The sequence below is a fragment of the Thalassophryne amazonica genome, chromosome 11, assembly GCF_902500255.1.
Source record: "Thalassophryne amazonica chromosome 11, fThaAma1.1, whole genome shotgun sequence".
NCBI lineage: Eukaryota > Metazoa > Chordata > Actinopteri > Batrachoidiformes > Batrachoididae > Thalassophryne > Thalassophryne amazonica.
The window spans coordinates 11,766,312-11,781,818 of record NC_047113.1 but is presented as its reverse complement, the minus strand read 5'-3'; the positions used below and the strand labels follow the sequence as shown (position 1 = coordinate 11,781,818).

The 15,507-nt window shown below is 40.0% G+C and overlaps 1 protein-coding gene across 9 annotated transcripts in view; it reads right to left on the bottom strand.

Moving 5' to 3' along the window:
- Nucleotides 1-567: 567 nt before the first annotated feature.
- LOC117519628 (rho guanine nucleotide exchange factor 9) overlaps nt 568-15,507 on the bottom strand; it is a 148,717-nt gene continuing 133,777 nt past the window's right edge. For 7 of the 9 annotated variants that reach the window (XM_034180901.1, XM_034180902.1, XM_034180898.1 and 4 more), the window contains 3 exons: nt 13,799-14,042; nt 13,463-13,531; nt 568-4,904 (listed from right to left, as the gene is read on the bottom strand). In XM_034180901.1, coding sequence (XP_034036792.1) covers nt 4,729-4,904; nt 13,463-13,531; nt 13,799-14,042 — 489 coding nt within the window. In that variant the 3' untranslated portion in view covers nt 568-4,728. Of the gene's footprint in view, nt 4,905-5,673; nt 5,862-13,439; nt 13,532-13,798; nt 14,043-15,507 lie in introns of those variants that run through there. The other 2 variants (XM_034180900.1, XM_034180899.1) reach the window with 2 other exon arrangements.

Here is a 15,507-nt window from a genome sequence, read left to right as displayed (position 1 = left end):
TTCATATGTTTATGCGTAATCAGGGAAGTTTCCAAAAAGGTTTATCAGATGATGATCAAGATGTACATGAAAAATTAAATCACCAAGTGAAAATAATCTAGTTTTATTTAGCATATAGTTTACTCACAGTACAAAAGCTATTAAATCAGAAACATTATTATACGTAATATAATAAGCGATGCTTGTTGTCTTCACGCAATGTGTCAATTTCACTTCCTGGATGAGTATATAAGCTCCAACAGGAACAAGTGTTTTTGACCATGAAACTTTATTCAAAAAAACGTTAGCTGACATACAGCTGAACTAAAAGTAGCGGAGACTAATTGGGCCGCTAAAAATATTCAGTTAGCTAAAAAGTGAATGTGTTCCCGTAAAAGTTAGCCTCGCTAATTAAGTGTTAGCTGATTAGCTAGACTGTACCCACCACTGTTTTTCCACACAGGAAATGAATCCACACAAAATCCACCAGTGTTCTCACGCACATAATGGCACCACAACATGCACTTCTGTAGAGGTTTATTTTCAACAAAAGTACAGCTATATAGCAGATATGGATTTCTTTTTCTTTTTTTTTAACAGCGAAATACAACATATTCCCAGTGCTTCTGATTACATCAAAACATAGAACGTACTGTACATACAGTTGACATCTCCACTCTCCCATTCACAGTTTCTGGATTGAATAGGCATTAATCGTTAGATTTTTGATTTCTACATCAAATAAACTCATATGTCAGCAAAAAATAAAATGACAAAATGATCATAATGGTGACAAAAGTTGGACTAAGTGTTCAAATCCAGACCTCAATCTACATGGTTTTATACAATGAATGTGATTTGAAAAGCAGGATTTCAGTCTTCTATCACCTTGTTGGCACTAAAAACCACATTAAATGTGGCTCATCTGGACTGTGAAAGAAATCCTACGAAAAGATGCTACTATGCTAAATGTTAGCAGCTCATATACAGATCCTATGAAGAAACAAGAGAAATAGCTAAATTAATCTGAGGACAAAGTGTCTCGGTTTTGTCAGAAGGAGTCATTTTCTAATGTGCCCAGAGCGCTGGCACACCAAGGTCAATACAGTAATTATGTCAGGAAAAAAAAAGAACTTATATACACATATCTCTTAAACAGTGCTGCCAAGTGGCAAAATCCGACACTGCATCCAATAAATATAAAACAAGGAAACAATTTGCACATTGAAATCTTTGTACTTCAAAGAATTATTTTACGCTGAAGAGTAGAAATGACAGCATGATGTGAAATCCAACGTGGTATGTGTCTTTAGGATTGTTTTTTAATATTTTTTGTTTGTCTCATCCCAACATATTTCGCATTTTCCGTCTCTTAATTCACCTGACTGGGATTCGGCAGAACAGACACCCACAATCAATGCCTATTTGGTTCGCTGTTACCGTAGAAAAAAATTGATACCCGTTTTGTCTTTGCTGTCAATTCCAAATGTGACCAGCAGGTATAGCGATGACAATGCAGGCTGTAGTGGAATAAAAATAGGAATTACGGTAAGAGAGCATCAGTGCCTTCATTTCAACAGCTCAGTCTTTCATTCCGCATCGTCATCACTTCGATAATAAATAACAAATAGTTACGAGCTCTAATGTGCAATGAGTAACAGACATGTGGATACAGGAAACAAAAACTCCCTTTTGTGAGATGGCATGGGCTCACAAATGAACGATTCCGACTTTGGAAGTATATGAAACGGAACAGGTCTAGGATTTGTCTTAAGTCTCATGCAAAATATTGGATGCCACGAGCATGCATTTACCTGGTACTGAGGTCTACCGCACGCGAGAACTGGAACAACATTCGTCTCCAACGCAAAATACCAATATCCAAATATATGATCTGTCCTTTTTACAGTATTTACAGTGCGTAGCTGATAAAGATAAAATAGATTCTTCTTCTTTTGACTTATATCTCACTGCTAATAATATACTTAACTTTGATATGTGAAACCTAAAGGACTAATGAAAACCTCTTGTCTAATATATATTCAAATTAAACCATAGTGACCTCTCAGCATATTAAATAGATGACATAAAAGAATTCTATCTATCTAAGCATCTCAAATTAGAACGGAATTCTTGCTCTGTGCAACAAAATGGAATTCTGGCTGTGTTGGTGCGATGCAATTTGAACTTTTTGAAGTGTTTCAGTCACACAGCACAGAATCTGCTCTGAAGGAAGAAAGGCCTGACCTCTGCGCTTGTGTCCAAGTGGATTTCACATGCTTGGGAATGACGGAATTCCCAGAGAGCAATAGATAGATAGAGATAGAGAGAGAGAGAGAGAAGGAAAAACACATAAATAATTCAAATCTGCTTGTGAAACTGAATAGATAATCACTAGTGGAATGCTGAAGGCACTGTTAGATAGCATCTCTCTTCTCGGCAGCACAACGGGCCAGCAAGTGCGAATGCGTGTGCGTGTGTATGTGCGCTCATGTGTTTGCCTGCATGCTTGCATCTGTATGTTGGTACTGGCGGTGGCGTGGAGTAGGGGGATTGGGCGGGACCTGAAGTTATCATGGCCTGGGAACCATATCTTTTTGCTGTGCCAGACATGGGACTTAACTTCTACAACAATCTCACTGGGAGCCAACGTCTCTACAGATACCACCAGCCGACTTGCCGTTTCTCAACTTTCTTTTACTGAAACAAAACATAAATTACACAAAATACAAAGCAATTCTAAAGGTCTTTTTGTTCCTCTCTCCGAAAGGTTATAAGGCCTGTAAGAAGGCAAACAAATGACAGAGAACGATATGTAACTCTTTCGTATCACGGCGTTGAATAGTGAAGATATACGATGATATATCACATTGCACAAATTGTCATACTGTATATGCACTGTTCATCAGATGATATAATTCAACCCAAAAGCTCTGAATCTGAGGTCCAAATATGATCACAAACTCTGCCAATGTCTCACTTACATTCCACCTGTTAATAATACTAATAATTAAAAAAGTGCACCTTCATGATGTGCGGCGTGTCTAAGACCTCTGCTGTGTGGCAGGAGCAGCTGTGCGGATTTTGTGGATTAAACACGTTGCGTGGATCAGGCCACAGTCCTTCGTAAATCCCCTAATGGTGATGCGCTAGCTGCAGATTTGGAAAGCAAGTGACGGTCTTCAGAGATGCATGAATCTGTCAGAGGATGCCTGCACGCTTTGCGTTCAAATTCACCTTCCCGGCACCCTGCAGCATTGTGCCAGACACTTTCAATTCCCCAATTTTCAGCTTGGTGATGTTTAATTCTTATTTTGGCTGTTTCGCTTTTGCACACCGTGTGTAGGTATAACAGACCATTTATTCCTCAAATAAGACAACACTACTCTTCAGGCTGAATACGTTTTTTTTTTTTTTTTTTTTGAGTGACAAAATAATTAAGCACACTGAAGACTTTTTTATTTTAAACAGCTGACATGAAAAAGAGGGATTCTTTTAGACTTCAGCCAATGAATCAAACTCACTTTAGGTCTGAGCGGATTCCCAGAGGTAGGCTGTGCTCTGTGCAAATATCCCACGAGCTGCCAGCACAGTGCTGCAGGGTGGGTCTCTAGGGAAGGGGAGGTGGGGGTGGTGGTGGGGGGGGGGGGGGGGGGGGGGGGGGGGTGTAGCGCTCTGACACATGACAGGTGGACTGTAGTCTGCCTATCTTCTGCTCCCAGATGTGTCATCTGAGTGACAAGTGCTCCGGAAAACGCGGTCAGCAGCCCCTCAGCCGGATAATGATATGAATACCCTGTCAAAAGTGGCTGGTGAAAGGATGGAAGCGGTCTATTGATGTTCTGACTATTGACTTGCTCCTTGACCCATTGTATCACGGTCAATGGCAGGATTCCAAAAGAATGAGCTTCTTCCTCTAAAAACCACTGGGCGGGTGTGTGGAACGATGGAGAGGGAGGCAGAGAGTGACAGAGGAGAGGAGAACACTGTGAACATGACACCCGGTGAACGGAGCACGAGTCAGCGCAGACAGAGTTAAAAGCAATATTCAGTATGAGGAGGTCCAGACGCACACACCAATAGAGCAGCGATGACCTGACAAGCCTGTGATCAGCGTAAAGATGGACGCAAGTCAGAGGTGATGCTGACAGTCGAGTTTCACGGGTCCTTCAGACGCCACAGCCAATCAATCCACATTCAGAAGAATGCAACAAGCAATCTCACATAGCAGCAGAGCAAATATCTCAGCCATACAACTTGGAACAACCTACTGTGGTCCTGTAACAATGAGTGAGACTTTGTTTCTTTCCAAGTGATGGCAGGCAGGCAGGTCGAAGAGCTCGCGCTGGCGCCGCCGGTCGCCTGGTCCACCACTGTGCAAGTGATGGACGGACATACAATAACAATCTTAATTACTCCGGAACATTCAGATGATGTAATCTTGAGTGCTGCAGAATCCAAGGGAAAGCTTCCGTGACAGTTGACTGAGCTGGAGAAGCATGATAACCAAGAATGTTACTAACAAATACAGCATGAATTGTGAAGATTTGTTTTTTTTTTTTTCTTCCATTTTGTTTGGTAAAATCCGCGTCTTCAATCCTCTCACAACTTCCAGTCACACTCTGCAGTAGCATTGGTCCTTCGAAGTCTCTTGGGTATGTGTGGTTTAGTATATTCTTCATCATGGAACATGATTATCCAGTGTTTTTAGTGCTTCTAAGAAAAATAGCTGGTCCTTCAGAAAAGTCTCTATTTCTTAAATGGAGCTAATCTACTAAAATTCTGCCAGAAAGGAGCCTGGCCTCTTTTGGATTGACTGAATTCAAAAACCTCTCCTTGTGCCATGTCCTCCGTTACCTCATACTGCCCCGCACTGAGGGGGTCCTGGGGGGGCGGGTATGAGGGGGGTGTGCACCTGTTTACACCTGGGAAGTGGGTGCAAGATAGCGGGGAGGGGAGGTTAGGGGGGAGGGTGGCAGGGAAGAAGGAGGAGGGCAGGGCACAAAGCACGGAGGAAAACTTCGTCAGTATTAAAGGTTTAAGAGACGCAACAACACAACACCGATTCATGCTCCCACAGAAAACAGGCATGTAGACGTACAAAATGGATCTCGGGTGTTGACATTCCTGAATATTAAACCTAATATGACACACCGTGATCACATGGTGACGGCTGAATTGAGACAAAGGCGGAATTCAGCTCCAGCAATGACACAAGGAAGACTAGAGGTGCCAGTCAATCAAAGTGTGGAACAATCAAACAAGAGAACCAATAGATTACAACCCATACAAAAGATGAACCCAGACATTTGGACAAGAGACCGTGTTCTTGCGCGTTTGTTGACAGCACGTTTGTTTGAATAGCACCTTCAACATTTGAGAACACAAGAGTGGCAAAAATAGAGCCAACAGAAAGCCGTTAATATGCATTTGACTACAGTCTATGGTGTCACTTAGCTACAGTATACAAGCATCACAACTACGCTAATGTACTTCAAAAGTTGGTAGAATTAATATTTAGTGATGAAATCATCGAAAGTTGGCATGGCATCTTGGGGGTGGGGAGGAAAATATATGAAGAAATGAAAAACAGTGTTGTTAATGGTATTTTTTTTTTTTTTTTTTTTTTTACCAAACACTGTTTGTCAGGAAGGATTAGATTTGTTTGTGTTAGTGAAACCTGCTTGCTGACGGATAGAAAGGTGACTGCATGCGCCAATGCCAACATTAATCACAACACCTCCAAATGCTGCTAAGCAGTTGCCATGACATCTTATTGTGCTAGCTCTGAGTAGAACGCTAATGTATATATACCTTTAGCATTTTCAAACCATGTCCATACAACATGGCCCTCTTTCTCAAGATGAACTCTACAAATGAATCTGAAATTCAAGAGAGTACTTCACCTTGTGCCAGCCATGTACACATACAGCACTTAGAAAGACACAACATATACCGTACTTCTGACAGACATCTACAGGGATCCTAACGTCAGAGAGAAGATTCCAGCAGTTGTCATTAGTTAATTAACACCTTAATGGATGATCATGCTTACTGTGAAATTGGCAATAGCAAGAACATCAGTCATGGTCAATGTACAAACATCTAGCCTAACACTAACTTCCTAAAACTGAAAAGGATGATACCTGCACTTTTGACATGTGGGACATTTGTCATCTTGATGGAGCTCACATTTTAAATATACCGGAATACACAATGCGAGCAAAGTGTCTGAACCTGCTACACTGCAAACTATAACTTGCTGGAGTCAACTTAAAAAGATGAGGTCGAGGGCTGCATTTGGAACATTTTGTTCTTCTAATACCTCCAAAATGTTTGAATGAAAATCCAATGTTGAGTGAACTCGTGTTAGTTTCGTTTAGTTTATTTGTACTCATTCAAGTTATTTGATAGAGTGGCATGGTGTCTTAGTGGTTAGCACCATTGTCTTACAGCAAGAAGGACCCGGAATCTCTCCCCACGTGGGCCTTTCTGTGTGGAGTTTGCATGTTCTTCTCATGTTCGTGCAAGTTCCCTCCCAATGCTCCGGCTTCCTCTGACTTTCAAAGACATGCAGGTTAGGTGAACTTGAAACTTTAGAAATTGTCCGTAGGTGTGCCTGAGTTGGTGGTTGTGTTTGTCCGTCTATATGTGGCCCTGTGATAGGCTGGCATCCTGTCCGGTGTCTACCCTGCCTGTCATCCTATGACTACTGGGATGGGTTCCAGCCCCACCCGTGATCATTAAATGGAATAAGCAGGTACAAAAAAAATGAATGAATGAATGAATGAATGAACTTATTTGATTAGTATTATGTTCAACTAGTAATAACTGAGGATTATACCATGGTCAGTAAGAATTCCATGTCTAACTGGCATAATTATAAAGATAATTATAGTGGGCGATTTTAACATCCACACAGATGCTGAGAATGACAGCCTCAACACTGCATTTAATCTATTATTAGACTCAATTGGCTTTGCTCAAAATGTAAATGAGTCCACCCACCACTTTAATCATATCTTAGATCTTGTTCTGACTTATGGTATGGAAATTGAAGACTTAACAGTATTCCCTGAAAACTCCCTTCTGTCTGATCATTTAATAACATTTACATTTACTCTGATGGACTACCCAGCAGTGGGGAATAAGTTTCATTACACTAGAAGTCTTTCAGAAAGCGCTGTAACTAGGTTTAAGGATATGATTCCTTCTTTATGTTCTCTAATGCCATATACCAACACAGTGCAGAGTAGCTACCTAAACTCTGTAAGTGAGATAGAGTATCTCGTCAATAGTTTTACATCCTCATTGAAGACAACTTTGGATGCTGTAGCTCCTCTGAAAAAGAGAGCTTTATATCAGAAGTGCCTGACTCCGTGGTATAACTCACAAACTCGCAGCTTAAAGCAGATAACCCGTACATTGGAGAGGAAATGGCATCTCACTAATTTAGATCTTCACTTAGCCTGGAAAAAGAGTCTGTTGCTCTATAAAAAAATCCCTCCGTAAAGCTAGGACATCTTACTACTCATCACTAATTGAAGAAAATAAGAACAACCCCAGGATTCTTTTCAGCACTGTAGCCAGGCTGACAAAGAGTCAGAGCTCTATTGAGCCGAGTATTCCTTTAACTTTAACTAGTAATGACTTCATGACTTTCTTTGCTAATAAAATTTTAACTATTAGAGAAAAAATTACTCATAACCATCCCAAAGACGTATCGTTATCTTTGGCTGCTTTCAGTGATGCCGGTATTTGGTTAGACTCTTTCTCTCTGATTGTTCTGTCTGAGTTATTTTCATTAGTTACTTCATCCAAACCATCAACATGTCTATTAGACCCCATTCCTACCAGGCTGCTCAAGGAAGCTTAAATATGATCAATCTATCTTTATTAGTTGGCTATGTACCACAGGCTTTTAAGGTGGCAGTAATTAAACGATTACTTAAAAAGCCATCACTTGACCCAGCTATCTTAGCTAATTATAGGCCAATCTCCAACCTTCCTTTTCTCTCAAAAATTCTTGAAAGGGTAGTTGTAAAACAGCTAACTGATCATCAGCAGAGGAATGGTCTATTTGAAGAGTTTCAGTCAGGTTTTAGAATTCATCATAGTACAGAAACAGCATTAGTGAAGGTTACAAATGATCTTCTTATGGCCTCAGACAGTGGACTCATCTCTGTGCTTGTTCTGTTAGACCTCAGTGCTGCTTTTGATACTGTTGACCATAAAATTTTATTACAGAGATTAGAGCATGCCATAGGTATTAAAGGCACTGCGCTGCGGTGGTTTGAATCATATTTATCTAATAGATTACAATTTGTTCATGTAAATGGGGAATCTTCTTCACAGACTAAGGTTAATTATGGAGTTCCACAAGGTTCTGTGCTAGGACCAATTTGATTCACTTTATACATGCTTCCCTTAGGCAGTATTATTAGACGGCATTGCTTAAATTTTCATTGTTACGCAGATGATACCCAGCTTTATCTATCCATGAAGCCAGACGACACACACCAATTAGCTAAACTGCAGGATTGTCTTACAGACATAAAGACATGGATGACCTCTAATTTCCTGCTTTTAAACTCAGATAAAACTGAAGTTATTGTACTTGGCCCCACAAATCTTAGAAACATGGTGTCTAACCAGATCCTTACTCTGGATGGCATTACCCTGACCTCTAGTAATACTGTGAGAAATCTTGGAGTCATTTTTGATCAGGATATGTCATTCAATGCGCATATTAAACAAATATGTAGGACTGCTTTTTTGCATTTGCGCAATATCTCTAAAATCAGAAAGGTCTTGTCTCAGAGTGATGCTGAAAAACTAATTCATGCATTTATTTCCTCTAGGCTGGACTACTGTAATTCATTATTATCAGGTTGTCCTAAAAGTTCCCTGAAAAGCCTTCAGTTAATTCAAAATGCTGCAGCTAGAGTACTAACGGGGACTAGAAGGAGAGAGCATATCTCACCCATATTGGCCTCTCTTCATTGGCTTCCTGTTAATTCTAGAATAGAATTTAAAATTCTTCTTCTTACTTATAAGGTTTTGAATAATCAGGTCCCATCTTATCTTAGGGACCTCATAGTACCATATCACCCCAATAGAGCGCTTCGCTCTCAGACTGCAGGCTTACTTGTAGTTCCTAGGGTTTGTAAGAGTAGAATGGGAGGCAGAGCCTTCAGCTTTCAGGCTCCTCTCCTGTGGAACCAGCTCCCAATTCAGATCAGGAAGACAGATGCCCTCTCTACTTTTAAGATTTGGCTTAAAACTTTCCTTTTTGCTAAAGCTTATAGTTAGGGCTGGATCAGGTGACCCTGAACCATCCCTTAGTTATGCTGCTATAGACTTAGACTGCTGGGGGGTTCCCATGATGCACTGAGTGTTTCTTTCTCTTTTTGCTCTGTATGCACCACTCTGCATTTAATCATTAGTGATTGATCTCTGCTCCCCTCCACAGCATGTCTTTTTCCTGGTTCTCTCCCTCAGCCCCAACCAGTCCCAGCAGAAGACTGCCCCTCCCTGAGCCTGGTTCTGCTGGAGGTTTCTTCCTGTTAAAAGGGAGTTTTTCCTTCCCACTGTCGCCAAGTGCTTGCTCACAGGGGGTCGTTTTGACCGTTGGGGTTTTTCCGTAATTATTGTATGGCCTTGCCTTACAATATAAAGCGCCTTGGGGCAACTGTTTGTTGTGATTTGGCGCTATATAAATAAAATTGATTGATTGAACTGGCGTGCATTATTTTCGTGTATACGCACACGTAGTTCGGCGAGTTAAGTCACTGTTATAATCACTCTGCTCTGGCAACGTGGAAATCAGTTGGTGCAGATCAGCTGTGTTTTGACAGGTGAATGACAGAAACGCGATAAAACATGGATTTCCAAGTGAATTTTAATATTTTTGGCCAAAATAAAATGTTTGAGGAATGGAAAGAGATGGAGAACAAATGAGAAGAACAGCAAAAGCAACGGCGTAAAGATTTAACATCGGACAAACTGGACAAGATTGAAGATGGGAAAGAACCTCTCTCAGTGGCCACGGAGCTCTGTGGCTGCGGTATACCGAGACCCTGCGACAGCTCCTTCGGTAAACTCCGCATTTTAGACGGCTTTAAAGAAGATGGCCACTGTTTTAATCGGCTGTCTTATCCAGACGGCAGGACGGATCGCTCCTCAGCCTCCATGTTATTGTCCTGCCTTAAGACGAGAGCGAAACAGAGTGAGCGAGGATGCAGCACAATGACGTCAGATTCTGAGTCGTTTTATGCTTTGTGGATAAAATAAATAATTCACGGTAATCGCGAATATGAAAAATAATCGCAAATATGAAAAATAATCATGATTGGCGAATATTGTAATAATTGTGACAGCCCCATCTACACATATGATAAAGTGCTCCTATACTGTCTGATCTACATTCCAGAGTAAAAGGTGATGGTAATACACCATTAAGTTAGATAATAACTGCTATAAAACAAAAAGAACCAGAAGAAGCTGATGATCTTAATCAGGAGGACATGCTGAGTCTCAGAGAATGAGTGAAATCAATAAATTATGATCTCAACTTGAAAAACCACATATTCCCCATCTTTAATCAAGACAGGGAATAACATTTATATAATGTTGAATAAATAGAGGGAATAACCTTCATATTACTTGACACTCCATTTTTTTTGGACTTTGTGGGCCAGCCAGTACAGCAATAAGGAAGACAGCTAGGCTAAGGTAAGGCTAATAAAGGTGAGTTTATTCAGCTTCTTTTTGCTCTGGGTGGCCACAGCAAATCCAATATGGATCTGCATGTTCCGCTACATATTATGTGAAAAATAGACATGGGTGTTCTTCAACCAGGAACCTTCCATATTTAAAGCAACTACAGCAACCATACTATCCAAGCTAACTATGTTTTAAAAATGTATCAGTGTTTTAAAATATGTTTTTGCCTATTCAGTGGTGTCAGGAAGTTTATTCTTGAGTTCTGTGTACATACAATAATATCAATTAGCCTGTTAGCCTTAGCTCGCTAATGAGTGTTTGCATTTTGAATAAATAATGCACTGGTTAATTTTGCTTCTTGTGGAATGAAGCAGTAGCACCACATTTCAAGATAAATGAATAAACAAGTAAATAAAAAATGAGACTTACAAACCAATGCAACTTATACATGCTTTTTTCCCTCTTCAATTTTTTTTCTCTTTATGATGCATTTTCGGACAGCTGCAGCTCATATACATTCTCACAATTAACTTTTTTGTCAAATGAAATGAGCAATTAGATAAGATTAGTGTTAAAATAACTGAAAAAACAATTGTAAAAAATGAAATATATATAAATCTGATATAAATATAATTTATAATAAATATAAATTTGATTCATCTGTATGAGGACAGGCAGCACGATGGCTTGCTGGTTAGCACTGTTGCCTCACAGCAACAAATGTTGCTGGTTCCCTTCTCACTTGGTCCTTCCTGTGTGGAGTTTGCATGTTGGGTTCGCTCCAGGTGCTCCGGCTTCCTTCCACATCCAAAGACATGCAGGTGAGGTGAATTGGTAGCTCTAAATTGAATGTACAGTAGTGTTCAGAATAATAGTAGTACTATGTGACTAAAAACATTAATCCAGGTTTTGAGTATATTTCTTATTGTTACATGGGAAACAAGGTACCAGTAGATTCAGTAGATTCTCACAAATCCAACAAGACCAAGCATTCATGATATGCACACTCTTAAGGCTATGAAATTGGGCTATTAGTAAAAAAAAGTAGAAAAGGGGGTGTTCACAATAATAGTAGTGTGGCATTCAGTCAGTGAGTTCGTCAATTTTGTGGAACAAACAGGTGTGAATCAGGTGTCCCCTATTTAAGGATGAAGCCAGCACCTGTTGAACATGCTTTTCTCTTTGAAAGCCTGAGGAAAATGGGACGTTCAAGACATTGTTCAGAAGAACAGCGTAGTTTGATTAAAAAGTTGATTGCAGAGGGGAAAACATATACGCAGGTGCAAACAATTATAGGCTGTTCATCTACAATGATCTCCAATGCTTTAAAATGGACAAAAAAAACCAGAGACGCGTGGAAGAAAACAGAAAACAACCATCAAAATGGATAGAAGAATAACCAGAATGGCAAAGGCTCACCTATTGATCAGCTCCAGAATGATCAAACACAGTCTGGAGTTACCTGTAAGTGCTGTGACAGTTAGAAGAAGCCTGTGTGAATGACAGATATTCGCTGAGGGCGAATATCTGTCATTTTGGGCGACTGGGCGTGAACGGAGGGACTCAGAAAATGCATACCGCATGACAAATGCATGTTATTTGCATTATTATCACTTACTGAGATACATAACATGTAACGCGTACATAAAAAGTTGGCTCACTTTAACTTTTGTCGTGTCAGCTGGCGCGCGCTGCTCTCCAAATTTGGAAGTGCATCCTCATCAAACTGGCTGCTTTAGCTGCTGTTCATTGTCGTACTATCCATGAGAAAATCATCCGGAATATCCATATTGGGACCAAAACACACTTCTCGCCTTTTCATCTTTTCCTCTGCGGACAGTTTTATTTATTTTTTCCCCTCTGTGGACAGTTCTTGGGCTGTGCGCTATGATGTCATTTGTTTACGCACAGCAGGCGGGTATAGCCAGGTAGCGTCGACGTAAACCTACACTGCCAGCCCAGCAACGCCTCGGTAAAATGATAATAATATTATATACCGTAGAGGAGAGGCAGCAGAATATTTTTGTGATCATAAAATGACACTTTTTTTTTTATCATGCTGGTATTCCAAAGCAACCTTATTAACAAGTTTAATGAAAATAAATAGTGTTGTATAAGGAATGTGCTCAGCTGACCCCTGCGCAGTGCACAGACAATATTATATGGGCGCTCTGGAAACTTGGGGTACTGCAGTACTGGTTCAGTAAGACAAACAAACACAAGACTTTGAATTGCAAACTGGTGAAAAAACAGCCACAACAAGTTGTGCATTAGTCAAAACAGCCTGTGCAGTCACTGGATAAAAGTATAATAGTTCCATGAATAAAATTATTCCCAAAGGCTGGAAATTTGCATGATGACTTCTATTATTCCTTCAAGACAATCGTCCCACGTGTCATGAATGCTGGTATTTCCCTTCACACTCCATTCTTCATGCAAACAGCCCTCTGTCTTTTCATTGATGCTTAGCAGCTGTTTTCATATCACGTTGTCTTCATGTTTGGGCTGAGAGACACTTATGTCAAAGAAAATATTAGAACTAATACACTGAAAAGGCATAAATTCACGTAGACTTTTCTAGGTTACATTGTACACCGCTAGCGTAGCTTATTCACATACAAAGTTGTTAAAAAGCTGTTAAAAAGGGTAGACACTGAAATGACAGCAGGTAACTGAAGAGTAAACAGCGATGAGAAGACAGAGCACATCAGCGAGGAAAATAAAAGGAAAATCACCTGATATCTTCTGGTTGCCTCACCTTTCTGTTTGGTAACCTTTCTCACTGTCAGAGCTGCCTGCCGCTTCTGGTACTCAGAGATCTCGAAACCTAAACACACAGCGTCGGAAAAATGTTCCGCATAAGAAGCTGAGTTTAGAAACCAGCAATATCAGGCCTAAGGTTTTAAAAACTGTAATAAAACACTGAAACAACCCTAATCTCAGTCTCTTCAACATTTTGTGCATTACATGTATTTTGGACACAGTTGCATTTCATTTTACTGCAGTAATAATGTTGAGGAAAGTGTATTCTATCTTGTGTTTACTGTGAAAATCTGCATGAAACGCATGTTTTGTGTCTCGGTGTGGAACTAACCAATTTTCTCGTCTTCCTGCACCATCTTCCTTTCTTCGTGAAAGGCCCTGAGCCAGCGGATCTTCTCCTCCGGCTTCTTGGCCAGGAAGATGTGGATCTCCTCGCTGTCTCTGTTGCACAACTTGAAGGCGTTTTTCACACTTACATTGAAGTCATCGTCACGCCCGTCTATAGCGTCCCGCACCTCGTAGCGGTCCATGTCGATGCGCCCCTTATAGTACAGGATGTCCCGACGTATCAGATCCTGCAGGAAAGAAGAGTTTGCATGTTTGTGTGAGAAACTGCGAATGCTGAACCTCGAAGGTGTCTGCAACGCATCTTTCCGCCGGTACTCTGAGAGTCTCTTTCAGCCCTTTCCATCTGCTGCCAAAATAAACACCCTCGACACACACTACTTAATGCCAAATTTCTCTCACAATCTTCTTAATGCTCCAAATAAATTAAATTACTATTTCAGCAGCACCAAACTGAGTCTGAAATCTGTGATTAGTGTTGATTCACTTCAAACTGTTTTTAGCAGTGTTACATTACGCCAACATGTTTATAATATTCTGTCATTATCTTTGGAAATGAGACGAAACAAAACAAAGACAAGAACTGGAACAGAAAGTCACTCAAGTTAAAAAATCTTACCATGACATTTGATCTGCTGCTGTGTGTTGATGTGCATGTCAGAGGTGGACAAGGCTGTCCATTTTCATTTGAGGAACACTGCAAGGATTAGACCTGTCCTCTCTACAGTAGATGTCGAAATAATGATTCATGCCTTTGTGTCATTAAGAATCCACTGCTGAAATGTATCCTAGAAAATCACAGTTTGAAACGTTGTTCATGTATTTGGCACAGTGTTGTATAGTAACGAAGTAAAAATACTTCACTACTGTACTTAAGTACGTTTTGGGAGACTTTGTACTTTACTTGAGTTTTTTTAAATTCAGCTTACTTTCACTTTTACTTCAATACATTTCCGACCTTAATTGCATACTTCTACTCCGATACATTTTCTATTCGCCATGCCGTTACTCGTTACAAACAAACAAACAAACAAAAAATACAAACACACGTGAAAAAAGTCGTGTTTTCACCCAGAGACACCACTGATTACTAGTGACTGCAATGAAGTCAGGCCGATTAGTCATGAGGCATGTCCAGTAGGCTTTTTTGCAGTTGCGCACTTGTCAGGAAAATGATCATTTCTCTACATTGATTACAGACCTGCAGTTGTAATCAACTTTTCTGCAGCACGGCTTTGCTTTGAACCTTGAACAAATCTAAGCAGTGAGTCGCAGGTCAAAGCAGTGCTTCAATCTACGATTCGTGGATTTTATTTCGCTTTATCCTAATTTTTTCCCGCTAAAACCCTGAAGAGCATATGTCTGTGAGTAATATTTAATATTTTTATGTTAAACCAACCTGTTATGGTCTTCTGAAACAATTGATAGATGTATTTTATAACTTAAAAACGGTCCGATGCTAACGCGTTAGCATGTCCATGGCGTTTTCAATGTTAAAGTTAACATTAAGCTGTTCGCATCAGCACGTTTGTGTTGATTTGTTTTCTGTATAATTAATGGCTCAGCGTTTGTTGGCGTAAAAGAGTCAAATTGTAATTTTTTTTATTTATTTTTATTCATATATTATAGCAACAACAATAATAGTCTACATAATAGACAATAATAGTCAATAATAATAGACTAATAATGTTACAT